This window comes from Lepeophtheirus salmonis, chromosome 12 (assembly GCF_016086655.4).
Source record: "Lepeophtheirus salmonis chromosome 12, UVic_Lsal_1.4, whole genome shotgun sequence".
Classification (NCBI taxonomy): Eukaryota; Metazoa; Arthropoda; class Copepoda; order Siphonostomatoida; family Caligidae; genus Lepeophtheirus; species Lepeophtheirus salmonis.
In genome coordinates, this window is record NC_052142.2 from 926542 (window position 1) to 944905 (window position 18364).

Sequence of the window (18364 nt, forward strand, 5' to 3'; positions counted from 1 at the left end):
CTTTCTACGCTCAATTGCAGCAGAAACTGCCAATTTATATCCTACTTCGGAGATTGCTGAGATGGAGTTTAAAGAAAAAATTGTCTCAGAAACAAACGCATCTAAAAGATTAAAAAAATTGTTCCCGAAAGACCAATCAACTACCTTAATCAAGAAAATAATTGACGAAGGCCAAACTATCACTGACCCACAGACAATTTTGAAGCTCTTTTATAGGCGCTTCCAAAAGCTTGTTGGGGGGGGAGAGAGAGCGAATTTTCCTCGTTCTAAGTCAGGAAATAATTCAATCTTCACAAAAAATGTTATATCAAATTAAATAACAAAGCATTTTAAGGGCGGAAAAGCTTCTGGTGCAGATGGCATTGGTGGGAAATTTTTTACCCAATGTGTAGATGAGGTTGTTCCGTATTTAGTTGAACTAGAAAAGTCTATGGAAATTCGGGGAAAGCTTCCACAATCCATAACAAGAGGCCGGATAGTTATGATCCTAAAAAAGGGGTGGCTACCGATATCAACAATTGGAGACCAATCACAGTGCTTAATGACAGATATTGCATTCTTTCAGGTAGTCTTGCCACCTGAATAGAACCCCTTTTGAACTCCAAACTTGGTAAAGAACAAAAAGGCTTCCTAAAAGGCAGGAAAATTCAGGCATTTCAAGAAATATACAGTCTGCTGTGGAAATTATACGCAAAAAAGGAACATTTGATGCGAATATAGCTTATGTCCTACACAGTCATATTTTGAAAGCAGTTGACAGACTTCTTGGAAAAGAATACTTTAATCCTATTAGAGCGCTTCTATACAATGGAACATCAACTATTTCGATAGGGGAGGAAGAAAGCGACCCAATTACCTTAAGAAAGAGCTGCCGTTAAGTTTGTCCTTCAGCCCCTCTATTATTCGTCGCTGCACTAAAAGATCTTGGAGAATCCATTATATAGAAATTCAAGGGGTTTGGGGTGGATTTTGGGACCTCGAGACCCAAATAATTGAAATGTACGCCGACGACGTCACATTGATGTTAGAAGCTAACTCTGAGGCCCAATCAACTAGACGAATTGAAGTAACTCTGAACTATTTCAAGAAATATGAAATGAGGTCCGGTATGAAAATCAACAATAAAAAAACCGTTGTTCTTCCTATTGGTACATGGAGCCCAAGTAAGGCTATTCAAATTGCTAACTGTTCAATTAAGGACACGGTGGAGATATTGGGAATTGTATGGGATTCAAAAGGTGCCTCTTATTCAAACTGGACATTCCTAAAAAAGTATGTGTGTCCTTCCATTTACCAATGGAGAAGTTTCAATCTTCAAAAGAGGATTGACCTATATAATTTTTTAATTATTCCTAATCTCCTATATAAGGCAACAACTATTCCCTGGCTCGCTGAGAGAGCAATTAAAGAAAAAGACTCCTGGCTTAATATGATTTTTCATAGGATCTATTTACCCTCAATCAAACGACCTGGATCTCTTATCGGTGGAGGATTATCTCTCCTCTCAAGAATACTACCTAAAGTCTATCAAAAAGTTCTAATTGACCTTTCAAGACATCCAGAGACTGAGTAGCGAGCTACTATTTCCTCACACCCGATGTACACATGGGTTATGCTGGGAACAGATTTTATAAATGATCACTTGGTGAAATTATCTCCATCTTTAGCGGCAACACATAGGATTATTTGGAAAGGTACACCCTCATTTTCATCCACTTCCACCATTGATGTGGCGTGACAGAATTCTAAAAAGAAGTTTTATATTAAAAACCTTGTGGAACCAAAACAGTTAGAATGGTTAGCCTCATTGAGGGGGCATTATCTCCTTTCACGATTTGAGCAATGACTCAATGTTCAAGTGTTGGAAAAAAATTTATCCACTAAAGAGAGCTGCAGATAATCACATGATGTCCGTTCCATGTGATTAGAGAATGCTTTTTGCATTAAATTATAAGGAGGAAATGACAAAATTTGCGATAAGTTTTTAAAAATATTGGGCCTGCCCATTCGTGGAAGAAGACAATCAGGGGTTCAATTTTAAAAGTAAAAGATGGAAAGCGATTCACTTCGCAACTTCAAATATCGTCAGGATGTATATTCTTCAATGCTCCTTGCAAGGACTGTGAAAAATTGTTTAATAGAGTTATTCATGCTTTTGCTGACTTTCCTTCACTACATACACTGAAAAAAATAATATTGCTTAACATAGCAGGAATAAGTAATAAATTCGTGACTGCTATTCTTTTATTCGGATTAACTTCAAATATGTCAAGTACTCCTACAAAACTCGTTCCATAGAGTTGGCTCTCTCCAATTGTAGAAGTAGGATAGCAGAGAAGCTGACAGAAGGCGTCCCTATCCAAAATGAAGAATTTAGAGCTATTTTTATTTCAATTGCAGCAAGAAACTATGTCTTTGCTAATTTCTAATAATTTTTTCATATTTTTGTTTGACAGATATGCCATTTTTTATTAAATATGAATTGAAGCTATTATTTTAATGAAAAATAAATAAAATCGGTCTATTCTCAATGATGTTTTGACTTACTCAAGCTCGAAGGTCTTTTGAAGGGGGTCCTATTTTGATGAACTCCCAAACGTGTCCTCGTGCCTCTAAAATCCTAAATGTCACACATATCGTTTTTTTATTGTGATTGACAGGTTGTCTATTTGTAAAAATTATCAAAATGACAAAAATTTTAAAAAGTCCGTAAACTTCACATGGAATACCTCATGCGCAGGTTGTCAGGTTTTGACAGTAAAAATAGATGGCCTTTAGATAATTTTACAACTATGTTGGCACAAATCCTAGAACCATTGTGCATTAAAAAAATTGATACGCGTAATAATAAAGAATATTTCCAGCAAAAATTGGACTGTAGTGGATGGACGTCACTCATTGTGTATTAACCTGTTACTACTTATTTATCCTTTTCTCACTTTTCAAATATATAAGATCTTTAATGTACTTGGTAATGCAGGAGATGTGACTCAGCTAAAAGTTGTTAACAAATTTAAAAGAATATATATGTAATTAGTGTTTGTTTTATTATAACAGCTAACAAAGGAGTGAAATGGGACGATTCCTAAAGATCACAGAGTAATAATTTTAATAAAGTATATTTTTTTATAATTATTTGATAATTGAAAGCTACCATAGTTATGAAGGAATTGATAGAGTCTTACGAACAATATTAACTGCAAATAAAAATATTTGTTTTTATAAGATACCACAAGGGCTGAAAACCTATATCTCTCAAAAGCCAAAAATGATATATCATATTTGACATTATTTACTTATAAATTAAAATTTATTATATTTTAAAATGACCAATCTTAGATAGGTCATTTTTTTGCTGTTCCTGATTTGTCATTGAGGGATATCATTTTTATAATGATAAATTCACTATATTTAAAAATAAATTGAGAACATGTCATTTTATCTCATTTTTTTTATGATTATTTATTTGCATAATTGTTATTTTTTTCAGCAATAAATATAAACCATGAAGTTTCTAAATTCACAAAAACTATTAGCTTTAAAACTTCTTATTCAGGTACTTTGACTGTTGTGCTTCTGTACGCATTTGGGACGCGTATGTTCTTCCTTTTTATTCCTATTATTATCTTTATCCTTAACATATAATACTAGAAACCTGTAACCAAAATGTCAAGCACGCCCGCCACCAATGGGATAGAAGAAGTGAGAAAGTACTAATATGACATAACATAAGTTCATAAGGAAGTTTGTCATCCTTTTTTCATATTTTTATACAAATGAAATAGTCGAATTTATACCTATAGCTTAAAACGATACCTGTGATAGGCTTGCTAATGCAATTGAATCATTTTGCAATAACCATAATTTCTAAATTTCACTACCCTGATTTTTTTTATACAGGGTCGTTCAGATAAATCTAGGCCATATTTAACTACTACTTGAACAATAAGGAAAACATTTGACTCGGCTATTTCAATTTTAAAGGGAGAGGTTAAGCCTTATCTTAAAGTTAGTGGTGTACCTTTTAATCCAAAACAATTATTTGCCAAGTACCCTAGAAGAATGCTATTATCGATTATGATTGCACGAGACACAGCCCAGCGTACATCAAGAAGATGATCAAATACCCGAAGAGTAAAGTCTACGACGCCTACAACTGCTAAAAGGAGGAGGGGCTATTTTAGAGAAAAGCACACAAATCCTGGAGTGATAAAAAAAGCAAGGCCATATTTGTAGTAGGACTAAAATGTTCTTTGAACTCATATTCCATGACTCCGACTAACAGTTTTGCCAACAAGCGCCAAGTAAGCCATGCAAAAATCTCCAGTGATATAAACACTGACCTGAGGATGAAGTCATACCGATTCTAACAAAATACATATCCTTACAGATAAAATGATGGCCACCTATGCTTCTCACGGAAGAAAGTTGCTGTTCCATTTGAAGTCCCATGGTAACCGAATCACATTTAATGAATTTGTATTATTAACACTTGTAAATAAAATTTACAACCTCTATTTGCTTCCCTTATTGATCATGATGCAGTTAAATGTAATCCGGATTTACCTGAACAATCCTATATATGTGGGCATATGTTTGACTATTTATATCTAATAAATACTGTTATTTTCATAAAAATATGACAAGTGGTCTTTTGAGAATAGTTTTGTCTCTGTTGTCATTTCTCAGTTCTTCTGTACCACATTTGTAATGGGCCCACTTGAACCTTCACTTACAGGTTTCTAATATTATATGTGTAGTAACTTTAAAATTTTCCAGAATGATCTATGAAATGAATTACAATAATAATAACGAAAAGAAAGAAAATATGTGTACGTAAGTAATTCAGTAAACCCACCTTTAGAAGGAAAATATAAGATGATTCTAATAAACTTTTGTTCCATTTATCTATTTAATATTTCATACTAATTATAACGTATTTTATGTATATTTATTTATATTCTGTGATGCACACTTATACATCATGTATAGTAAAGGAATCAGATAGCGACACAATCATAATGGTCATTTTCCTTGTGGCTGCTGTTGGAGGTGTATTTATTCTCTTCGCGCTTATGGCACTCTGTTACAGGTAAAACAAAAGTAATTGTATATACCATTTTGTTAAATTTTCACATAGTGCGATATAATTATGGAACAAACCTTGATACATCATTTTGTTGGGACCAAGGTTAATGGAAATACAAAGTTATACCATAACGCTTTTGTAACTCAAGTTTGACTTCCAACACGCTTTTTAACAGCGTGGTCCTCAAAGACTATAATTGTCACGAAGAGTAGCTTTACATCTCCTTCCTTGACAAGGGGTGCCTAAGTTACCCCTACCCCAAGTTAAAGAATTTTTGTTTTTAACTAGAATATTTTTTCGTCAGGATAAAAAAAATTTACGTGAAAATAGGATCAAAAATACTACTTGAAGTGAGAATGAGTAGTGGGTCGTACTTAAACACGGGCCACGTGTTGAAGATATCTGTCATAATATGTCTGTCTTGCCCAGCCGTCCGTACGGGAAATTATTTTGAAAATTCTAGTATAACCTTGTATTTCGATTAATCTTGCTAGGGGCAGTAAAAACGGAAAAACTTTTGAAAGTGTGATCACTTATTTTGCTAGTTTAGAGGAAAAATACTGTGAGAAATACATTTTGAAAATACCTTAGTTATTGTTGTGTTTTTCGAAATTTCCGGCTCTTGGGAATTCCTTTTAATAAACATTGGACTCTATTTGCTCCAAAACCTCTGCAAAATATTGTTCTAGGGTGATCCAAAATTATTAAAACCACCTCACGTTATGTGAAAATTCAGCTTTAGAACTTACTTGGTGAAATTAACAATGATTGATTTATCAAAAATGGAAGCTTACAAATATTTTTCTAAAAAATGAGTCGTTTAATATAATTTAAATTATAAATCTAATTTGTTTATTTCAATTCTATTAAGTTATTCTGATAAACTCTTAATAATAAAATATGTTAATACTAGAAATTACTATCTTAGATATATGTAATATATTTCTTGAAACAAAATTACAAGCTGGAATTTTCAAGTATAATAGCGTATCATGAGGATATAAAAACAAAACATATATATAGGGAGAAAATTGCTATTAGCATTTAAAAAGGGATCGACGATCCGAATGATATTCATGTTTCGATTTAATACATGATTCCTAAACAATATATATTATATAGTGCTGGATTGGTCCTACGAATGTATTTCTATTAATTATTTTTCCCCTCCCTTTCATTCATTTTCTAATCAGTCCCGTCTTTTTAGGCCATTCAACGGTCGTAAGGGCTGATACGTTAGTGGCTCAGTCCTAAGACCCTAGCTATATTTTCATTTTTTTCCCTCAGATCTGAATTTTATATTTTCATAACTCAAGGTTTGGATAACAGTAAGCAAATAAATTTTAAATTTAAGCTAAACAAGAAAATACAAAGTTGGGCGGTGTATCATTATTTTTTTATATTCTGTATCTGTACCTCTGTACCAACAGTAGAGATAGAGCAGGTCTCGGAGCCAGATCCGAACTAACCGGGTACATAATAAGTGACCTTGCATTGTCCCAAAAGATACAAGATTTGAAACCCGAACAGGCTTCAGGTACCCGAACTTCTACGAGTCACAAAAAAGAACCGAGGGGATTTTCCAGGTCTAAAAAAGCTACAACATATATTGCTTGGAACTAATCCAATAAAGAAAAAGATTTTATCTATATCTAACATACACTATATATATCTTGGTTAGTGATTGAAGCAAGTGATATCTAAATAAACAGTTTTATCATGTGGTTATTCCCCACGGCATTATTTACCTAATTCAATCACACAACTTACCCCCCTCCTAAAAAAAGAAACATATAAGAGGGTTAAATATCAGCTGGTATTTAGTCGATTTTTCCCAACTATAGAACTTTTTGTTCAATGATTGTTTAGAAATTTCCACAGTATAAAAATGAGCTAATTATACTTCAACTAATTAACGTACAGAACACTGATGAGGAGAAAAGAATCAAAAACATCGATAACTGACCATTAAATACACTCAAAATTTGTATGTTAGCAAGGCAACGCCATGCACACAAACACTAAAATCTACATGGTATTTGTTTGATAGCTGTTAAAGATTTTTTTTCTTTTCATCTCATCAGTTTTCTCAACATTGAGTGGTTGGATAAGAATTAGTTCTTATTAAACTGTGTTATTAACAATTATTCAATAATAATTCAAGAGTTGAAAGAATTGGCCAACTACCAACTGATTTTGGGCCTTATTCCGTTTCTTTTCGGATAAGAGGTTGCAAGATACAATAATGGTAAGGGCGTGTCCAACTAATATTTATATTTTAATATTAATATCATTGGGTTATTATAGTTTTGGCATCAGTAATGAGTAAAAATTTATCATCATCCTATTTTATTTAAGTCTAAATTTCGTGTAAAAAACTTATAAAATTTAAAAGAAACATCCGTCAGAATTTAGTTTCAGATCTGGATCCGAAAGTTCGGGTCCCTAATACACGAGTATTTAGGTTTAAGTCCGAACCAACCTGGATCCGAGAAAATGTGGATCCGTCCTATCTTTAACTCTTGATCGTTTTTCAGACAGAGGTTCTGTATCGCGGATATCAGCACTTCCGTCATTTTACTCAGATCCGTTGTACGATTATTTGAAGTGGTAGTTTGTAGCTTAAATCAGCCACTTTTCTTCCAAGTTTGTGAAAAAAGTACATTTTAAGGTAAAAAGAGGCAATTCTTTAGTTCATGCCTTGATAGAACTTTTGTATAATTATGAATATGTAAGTTTCATTTCAATAAACTTCATAAGCTGTGAATATTTGGGTCGAAAATAACAATAGAAGACAAATTTGTAGATCTCAGGCGGCTGGCCTGTTGTGGCAACTTTAATTTGGTTGATTTCCAATTAGCACATTTGATGACATTTAGAACATTTTCATGGACGAGGAGCCTGGAGACTTTATATCTGTAGCTGGTCTATTTTTATAATACACTGCACTACGCATTTGACATTACTATTATGAAAAATTCACAGCAGTTATTGGCCAATTATAACAAATAATTAAATTAAGCTCACTTAATACGAACTTTCAAATAGATATTATGGCAGCTGTTAATTTTAAACTAATCAGCAACGAGAAAAAAACATGCTACTCTTTTTCTTAAATCATTTATGTTCACAGTCACTTTTATAGGTGATGTGTTGCAAGTCAACTCGGATCCATGGAGATACTCGACGATTTTTAATAAACACAAATCATATACTGAAGCTCTTAAAAACTTTAAGATCATCAATATTTTTTATTATTGGAGTTTTCGAGAGTTTAAAATAATACAGATATAAAGAGTTACAAATTAATCTATAGATGCAATATGTGTAGATTTGATACTTCATTTCACTTTAGTCCGTACCAAATATATATACCATTTTTTTCAGATGATTCTGTATCTGAATTTCCTTATCATAATTTTTTCGGAAATGTCCAATATTAGTAGCTTTTATTTACGAGTGCTCCCATCGTCACGTTGATGTTAGAAACTTTTCCGACCATCCTCGTTTGTATGAAAACATGTCTGAAAGTTCCATAATTTTTTCAGTGTGATAGTATCATTAAAGTTTACCTATCATTAGGTATAAAACTAAATTGATCTATATTAAATGCTCAATAAGCATTAATTATTCAAGTCTCTGTATAGGTATAGTCTTTTTATTAATACAACAATTACAAATAAATTTAAATACAAAACATAAATAATCAACTAAAAAATAAAAATAGTCAGTTTATTATTATTAACAACTAAATATAATATTTTATAAGATAATTAACATAAATATGGAGGCTTGTAAGCGTTCCACTATTTTGACATTCCGTTCAATTTATTTTTTCGTTCAGCATTCAACTATTATTTCGGTTCATTCCTTTTTCAATCATAAAGTGTTGACTACACGTGCATACACCATACAAAATGTACCTCAGCAAATCGCAACTTCAATTTTGATAGTGTCAGGGAGGTCTCATTTGAGAACTAGGTTTAAAGATTTTTTTTAAATAATAATCTGTTGAAAATTAGCATTCAAATGATTTCCAAGTAACTAAGAAAAGACAAAACTGGACTGTGAACTAGTTGTGAAACATATGTTACTTCGACTACACGGCCTATATGGTTCTTCAGGTTAACAAGACTAAGTTTCGAGCCTCTGCAATGATATTTAAACTGGTAGTGGATACCCCCGTCTTGGTTCCCGAAATGCCTAAAAATCAGGACCAAGGAGTTCCGCGACGTCCTGAAGGTGGTTGTATTTTTCTGAGTTAAGTCCAACGACCAAGAGGGAAACTCTGTGTTCCAGAAGGATTCTGCCTGAAGTACGAGGTGAGAACCACGCAGCAAAGGCTCTATGAAAATTTTTCTACATTCGTGGCCAAATGATGAGCCATGACTCAGAATTATTGAACAAGTCAAGTTAATATGTTCGAGTTAAAGGTAGCGTACAAGAAACTTTTATATTCTATAAGAGGCTTCAAAAAGTGCACCTTCCCTTGTGACACTGCCACAAAATAGGTTTCCCAAGAATTCGTCTTTGCTTTATCAGCTATTTAAAAAAGTAAGAAAAATTTAAACTTTTATTTATTAAATTTTTTGTAAATACTATTGGAACAGAACGCTAAAATATCATTTTTAGTGTTAAGCGTCCAAAAAAAACAAAAAAACTTTGTACTCAGTGTTTTGTTCATTTTGCGTTCCATTCACAAGCCTGTAAATCTATACTAAAACTTTTACGTTGGTGCCGTCACACCCAATACAACGATTGAAAAATTAAAGGTATAATTCTTTTTATAAACTTGAATAACTTGATCATTAATAAAATATCACAAATTGAGACGATAACATTAAAAAAATATTAACCTCGTAATGAATTTAAGGAAATATAATAGATCATAATCAGGGGCGTCCCCAGGATTATATATATATACATATATTTATTTTTTTATCTTCCATTTTTTTTTTTTTTTTTTGGGGGTGTAATGTTGGAACCTTTTTGAAATAAAATAGTTAAATTAAATTTTAGCTATTCACAAAAATTAAATTTTTTTGAAAAAAAAAATCATAAATGAAATTACATTTCAATTCTTCTTCTTAAATAGTGTACATTGGAATCTATGTATACGATTAATTTATAATGGTATATGTATTTATATTAGTAATATAATAAAAAGAAGGGGGGTGATGTCTATATTCAATTGTCCTTATATATAAAACTAGATAGTACATAACTCTTCTTGTTCTTATTAAAAGTTTTAGTATTGTGTATATACTACACATAATTTACATGTAATAAAAATTATCGAAATTTCGATGCACCCAAATAGTACCCCTTTCATACAAAGACACCTTTTACTCCGGGACTTGAACGGCTTACACAACTTCCGGAATGTGCGTGCTGTTTCCTTTAGTTACATTTAATCCATAAAAGTGAAAAGATTTTCAGTTTATTCGGTCATCTATAATTATGATTATAGCTCACTAATCAGAATTCAAACCTCGGGTTATACTTAATTCTAATTAAATTAGGACTTCAAACTTCACGAGGATTCGATCTAGACAAAAAAAAAAAAAGAAGAAATTTCAGATTTAAGGCTTGAAACTCAATAACTCACGTACTTATCAACTCGCAATTTGATTTGGACTCGTATTTGGAGTTATTGGAATTTATATTTGAGGCTACACTTGAGCTTATCTCTCACTAATAAAGATTATACTATTGTTCCTATAAATTACTTTTGAACAGATCCGTTTGTGAATATGCATGTGTAGTTATTTGAACATTGAATTTTTATTTGATATACATATATCGAAAGGATTCTACAAAACAATGATCCTCATCACATACAATTGTTTATATGGAACTAAACTATGTCTGCTCTTGAATTCGAATTATATATATAATATAAGTCATTTGACGGAATTTTGTGTCTAAAAATTAATTAATTATTTAGAAGGTGAAACTAATCAACCTCTATTATTAAGATTTTATCAATTTTCTTATGATTGGTTGAGCTCCATAAACTTGTTCACATAATTAGATTTTTTTTTAAATGGTACAAGTATATAACATTCTTGGCGTTTTGTGACTTTTATAATGGACTATGCTATATATATCCTTATATGTAAAAGGCGATTCTTTAACATCTTGACATCTTTAACAGTGCCATTGTTATTAATATTGGGCAACACTTGGTTCACTATTTCTGTAAATCCATAAGGATCTTTTTAAATGCCATACTACATTCTAGGAGATTAGAAAATAGTCAAATGATAGTATAGCAATAAATAAAAAAATCATCGAAAAATAGGAGAAGGCTATATAAATAACAAGGGATACGTAAACTTCAAAAATAAAAATATGCACTTGTCTTGTATGAGAAAATAACTTACACTTATGCTGTTGTAATATTATACTAATAGAGTTATTCTGTGTTATACTGGATAGATACAACAAATATTAATAAGTAATAGTCATATTTATTATAATTTAATAAATGAGTTTCGATATAACTGATACCTAAAGTTGATAATATTGTAGAGAAAAACGCGTGCAAGGAGAAGGGGAAAAAATACATATGCTATCACTGTTTAAAATACTGGTGTGATTATCAGCTGCCTGCTTTACTATGATTTTTGAGGTTATAACTAAAGTATTTATTAGAAAAATGTTTAATGAAGATATACTACGTATAATTGACTTTGACGTTTTTTATTCGTTACAGTAGATTTGAAAACGTCACACTCCATGAAATTGTAATTCCTTATTAACCTTAATCTCAGAATAATAGCTAATGAAACGACAAAGTAGAGTATTTCCACATATATTTGAAGTTCCATGCTTAAAAAAGAAAGCTTCAATTAAATATAATCTACATACTAAAAAATAAACCATCATACATTTATGTTAAATATACAAAATTAAACAATTGGAATCATATAACTAGTATGAATAAATTATATTAACAGAATATTGAAATAATAGATTGATCCCAATAATATTTTCTTGTTCTGGCATCGGAATCCAGTTAAATATGGGATAACTTTAGGCTGCAAAACACAAGCGAGACATGGAGTTTAATCAAAATTTATGTGGAAGTTACTATATACAATTGTGCACAAGATAGATATATCTCTAACGATGAGATCTAACTAATTATCAATAATAAAGTAAATGTCAAAATCATTAGACTATAAATATACTAATAAACAAATGTTAGAAATAAATCCATCTTAAAAATTTAGAGCAAAAGCTAATTATGTAGTAATGTCCAGCGATATTACTCCTTATTAAGAGCATCAAAAAAGATTTCTCCCCCGTTATTTATGCTTATATAACAACATAGTATTATCATGGAGGATATACACAATTGCCAATTATAATGCTACACCCAATGCAACTACCCCCGCTGTTGTGACCATTTAAGCAGTTGTTTTTGCATTTCATGTGTTTTCTGAACACCATTTCTTGGAGCCTATCGTGAAGGATATACACAATTGCTAATTATAATGCTACACCCAATCCAACTACCCCCGTGTTGTGACCATTTAAGTAGTTGTTTTTGCCTTTTATGAGTTTTCTGAACACCCTTTCTTGGAGCCTATCAACCATAGCTAAGCCTTAAGTGATAAAAAAAGTAAGATTTATTGACTATGTAATATTGGAAAACCTAATTATCATATCCAAGTCTTTAAGTGAAGAAACTAGTCTCAGACAAACTATTTGCGAACCATCCAAAGCTACTACCCCCGTTGTTGTGACCATTTAAGCAGTTGTGTTTGCCATTTAATGAGTTGTGTATCATAATTCTTGATATGTTTAGCTAAAATATAATCATATTTTAGGGTTAGATTTAAAAAAAAATTGAATACTTACTATTAGATAGTACAAAATTCAGAGTTCCATTTCGAAATTAGTAAATATTTTATACTTTTTACTGATAACTTGATCGTCATTGGGTGTGGATGACTCACAACATTTTTATATGTATTTCTATAAATGACATCAGTACCAACATCCTCCATTAATTTAATGATGGTTCCTTGGGAAAGGATAGGTTTACCCGTGTATTTCTCCATAAGTTTTTTGAACGTAGATGATTAGGAATGGATAAGGGTATATACATGTAATTAGCATCTTTGTGAGATCAGAGTTAAAGTCTGCCTTGACGTATTCATCATTAACTTGATTTTTATATGAAATCCATGCTCTTGATATGAGATGATGATAATGAGTGGCGTGTAATTCTAGAAAGGGGACGAAAGGGACATTTATATCTACAAATCTGACAAACCATCTGTTTCTCGGCCGGTAAGTATTTCCAAATTCCTGTGCCTCCATTTTCAGAAATCCAGACAAAAGGCGACGTTATTTTTTGGCATTTTATTCAGTTCTCTATCGACTATCAGCATCTAACATTATATTAATATTGAATAATAAAGACGGGAATGATAACGTTCTTGATTGATAGAAGAAGATGTATATTATTTAATCAATGATGCCATACGTATTTATTTATTTCTCCTCGACACTTTTCTATTCTTACCAAAATTATCACCCTTACTGATACCACAAGAATGATATCTTATGCCTAATTTATTAAATAGCTCCTTTCTATTTATTAATAATTAATTATCCACGAAAGCTTAACCATAAAAATCCTTCTTATACATTTTGCAAACATAATATTAATATCATATTGTTAGCTTGATTCTAAGCAATTAGTATATTTTACTATATTTAAAAAATACTAACTTTAAATTTTACCAAAATAAAATTAATATTCAATTAATCCAAACAAAATTGAGGTTTATAATCAGTGAATCGATAATGACGATAATTAATCAATAGAATAGTAATAAATTCATCATTAAGTAATATATTCTAGATATAAAAGTAATACTAATTATAAAATGAATAGCACGTAGTTTTTGTAAAATAAAAACGCTTTTTTTGGCATTCAACTCCTGTAGTAAAATTTGTCTTTGATTTTACAATCTGGAAAAATATATATATGTATTATTTTTTAAATATTTCTTTAAGTGGTTTTTTATAGTGAAGTTAAAATTGTATTTTCTGGGCACAAACAATTTTTACTGTAGTTAATGATATCTGAAGAATGATTAAAGATAAATAAATCGTGTAAGATTATCAATTGTTGGGTCTGCAACATTGAAATCAAGGATTATAGCACATCTGACAACCTAACATAACACCAGATATTTTTTAAATGCAAGAAATTTTTATGGGAAAAGGTTTCCAGTACAAAAAATTTTATACCTTCAATCATGACAGTAGGCTTTCATAAAAAAAAAAAGTCAGGCGAAGGCGTGTATCATTGAAATCATCGGGAGATACCATACAAAATATCAAAGTTTTCTGTAATTGTAATGTATTTCTCTTCAAGAAGCACAAAAAAAAGTAATCTAAAATCAACATGGTGACCACAACAATTTTAAGAATTTTTTGGAGTGGAGCAGATTAGCTGTCTTGAAGTTTAATTAGATCAGCTTCTATCTGCTGTCACAAGGGAGGAGGGGCAGATGGAAATAACCAGGGGAATTAGCAAGAATGAATCCGATGTCGATCCTGAAGTCACTCTGAGTTCAACAAGGAATTATAACCCTGCAATCAAACCTCAGGGTTACCCTGTTTATCTTTTGGGCACACACGAATGTTTAATCAAGTTTTGAATGTAATAGGAAAGAAAATTCCCTACTCTGGAGTAAAATAATGATGCAAATACTTGAGTAAATAAAATTCATTCTTCAGATTACCAATTCCAAACAAACAGGCAGATAAAAAAATTCGCACGATTTACATCACTAGTAATAAGGGTGAGAAATTTTAATTTTTCTATTTTTTTACCGTAGGAGACAACTCATTACTAATAGCTTCACAAATTAAAACAGGTATAATATCATTTTAAAAAAACAATAGTATATATGATTTAACAGATAACTACAAGCAGACATTTAGCCACAAATATAACTATCAAGCCATTCAAAGTCGATTGGACCAAATTTACCGAATTACTTCTTTTATTATTGCAGAACTCATTTTCAAAAAAAATAAATATATATATGTATATACAGGACTAGATTATTTCATGTAGTAGCCTTTACAGGCCCCTACATCCTTGATCCTGCGATATGCTACATTGCAAATAGTATCAATCTCTTGATCAGTGATTTTATTTCTTGTTGTTATCAATCTTTAGGTTAAGGCCATCATCATATTGGTGTCTCTATTGTGATACGCCCTCATCTCTAAAATGTTTACCCGGATAAGTGTATGGAATTTAAGTCTATGGGGGGATGGGGGAAGGACCTCATTGTGTTCGGCAAAAATTGTTGCAGCACCACATTTGTGTCAAATTTGAGGTAAATCATCGAAAATGTCGATAGAATAATTTGAGTTGGAATTTTGAAATTGCCTTCAAAATGGACAAAAATTATTCAACAAAGCAGTGTATATTTTATCTAAATAAAATAATCCTAACTAAGCTAATTTTATTTTCAAAAGAAAGCAAAAAAGCGCTCAGAACTTTTTACTTCACCTATTATATAAAGAAAGAGACGTACGCCAAAGGGATTCTATCAGTACTTAGTTCTTCTTCATATGTATCATATGCTAAAGATGATACATAAATATCTAGTGGGAACAAAAATAGGAGGAAAAAAGGTTACTATTTTATTCTTTACATATAATGTGACAATCATAATGAGTAACATTCACTTGATTAAAATTGTAAATGCCTCAATATAGTTTAGAAATCATTTGAAAGAAGATCGAATTTCAAGATTAATAAGAAAGAGACTTAAGTCATTAGGAATACGGAAGAACCTGGTAAACTATTAGAGGAGTCCTTTTTGTTGGAGAAAATAAACAAAAACATTAGAAAATATCACTCTAATAAATATGTTAAAAAAATTTCTTCATAAAATAGAATAAATCAACTACAAAATATAAGCTAAGCTCGAAAAACATAATGATATGCCCTATACAGAAGAATGTACCAAGAAATTAAATAAGATGGGTAGTCATTACGTTAATTGCCCAAATTACAAATGGGGAGATGGCTTGTGTATTACAGATGTGATGCTTTACTAGAAACTTTTTCTGTCCTTCTTTAGAAAGAAAAAATTCAGGTCAATTTTTCCTAGAAAAACTATTTAAATGTAGCCTTTAAGGGAAATTTTATTTACACAACTAATTAAATGGCATGGGAAAACTTTGTACAAGAAACTACAATATGGGAACTGGTTCATGTTTTCCCGTTTTAGAGGAAGCAAGGATAGCTAATTTCTATAAGTATTCTATGGTAAAGACAATTGTAGGTACTGTCTGTATATATTTATAGGGTAAAAAAGTATCAAAAATGGAAGATTGCACTCTTTTTGTAATTGCGATCTGAAGAAACTTATACTTATCATTGTAGGAAATTATTTTGAATTTCCAGCAAAATCCCTCCCCTTCTCTTGCCCCAAAAATTACTTTATCTTCATTTAATCCAAATTTACTTAAATTTTATTTTTATTTTTTCGATATATTCATGGAGTATTTATAATGTCGATGATAAATTATACATATTTCTTTATTGAAGAAATAACTTTTACTTCAGGGTCCACTCCACTGGTGGGACTATGGGGTTATGAAATAGGTAATATCAATAAATAAATTATATTTTGGATTAGACATGGGCTAAACAAAATTGTGTTTCTGACGACCGCTAGGAGTCAACACCATAACATTACAAAACATTAAGTCTTGCTTGAATTTTCATTCAATTTTCTTTAAATTTATTTAATAGTGAGATTTATTGTTCTACGTCTATAAAAAAAAACCAAAGGATACCATCAAAAAAGGACCGATGTCTTCTGATTTTGAGAAAGATTGATCATATTTAACCAAAAGAAGTTTAGAAATATATTCAATAATTTCTTAGAAAAAAGTGGGTGCACAATTTCAAAGGTCCTTGATGGTGATAACAAAGTTAAAACGATCATGAAATGACAGCTTTTGTTTGATACTATATTTATCCTGTACATTTATAAATCATTTGAATCATGCCCCAAATTTTATATTCTATGAAATTGTTAATAACGAGTGATTTACCAAAAATGATAAATACAATTTCTTTATCAAAGATAACTATAGGTTACATGTATATGAATTCATTGTATTATACAATGGAGGGGGTTTTGACCGCCTATCTATGTATATTGTACATTTTCACTTATTAATCTGGAAGTAATCTAGAAAATGATTATGTATATTACTACATCAATCCAAAAGTATCCAAAATGCACGTTACGAATATTTTAAATACTCATTATGGTATTTGCATGGATGTTTGATACCCAGAGCCAAAGTATCAAGTATTCCAGAATGTTCAATGATTTTTTTATTTTATTATTTCATAAACTGTTTTATATTTGATTTTGACATTCCACATAATAGTAATTTATATTACTTCGACCACTTGCAATAAAATTTAGGAGAGAGCTCTGATAATTATTTTATTCGAATGGGAGGTCAGTGCAGTGATTCTTTGTATTGGGTTTGTTAGTTAGGCTACAAGTTGTTTTTCTTTAAATAAAAAATTAGGATTAAATTCTTCAGTATCACTTTAGAAAACAAATTTTACTGAAAATTTTAAAATTTACCCTCATAACTTTAAAATCCAATTAATCATTTTACAAATAAGTAATATCGCTGGAAAAAAAACAACACATTTTCATATAGTTATTGAGGTCACAAAAACGGCTTTTGATGACTAAAACTTTTCATTGATAACTTTTTTATTAATACACAAGAGAATATTAAATTAATAGATCACCTTAAAAATAGGACATCCTGGTACACACGCTAAAGTAAAGAATTGGAAGAAGTTAACGTTTGTTATTAGATTTGACCTTTAATATTACCTTAAAACACTATTTTTTAATTCAAATATTATAAAGGTATTGCTTCAATTATTGATGGGGTTTAATGATCTGATTTAATGATTCTTATTACTTTGGAAATAAGTTTTAAAAAAACACACAAACAAATAATTTTTGGTTAAGGGCTAGGGAAGTTGCGCCCTATTTTTTTTTTCTTCGCCCACTAATACCAAGATATGTGCTCATTAGAAAGTGTTGGTCTAAAATTTAAATTACTCATTTTCATAAATTAACCCCTCCTGCTAATGTAATACTTCAAAAAAACCGAATTTTCCGAGCTGAGTGATGTTGCGGGATTACATCCAACATGGACATAAAAAAAACAAGTGTTCAA

General features: G+C 30.8%; 1 protein-coding gene across 13 annotated transcripts in view; it reads left to right on the plus strand.

Moving 5' to 3' along the window:
* mmd (disintegrin and metalloproteinase domain-containing protein mind-meld) overlaps positions 1–18364 on the plus strand; it is a 77789-nt gene that overhangs the window by 14309 nt on the left and 45116 nt on the right. For all 13 annotated transcript variants that reach the window (XR_011783059.1, XR_011783057.1, XR_011783056.1 and 10 more), the window contains exon 9: positions 4993–5092. Coding sequence is in view for 6 of the 13 variants with exons in the window: in XM_071892465.1 (XP_071748566.1) it covers positions 4993–5092 (100 nt within the window). In the remaining 7 variants the exon portion in view is untranslated. The remainder of the gene's footprint in view (positions 1–4992; positions 5093–18364) is intronic.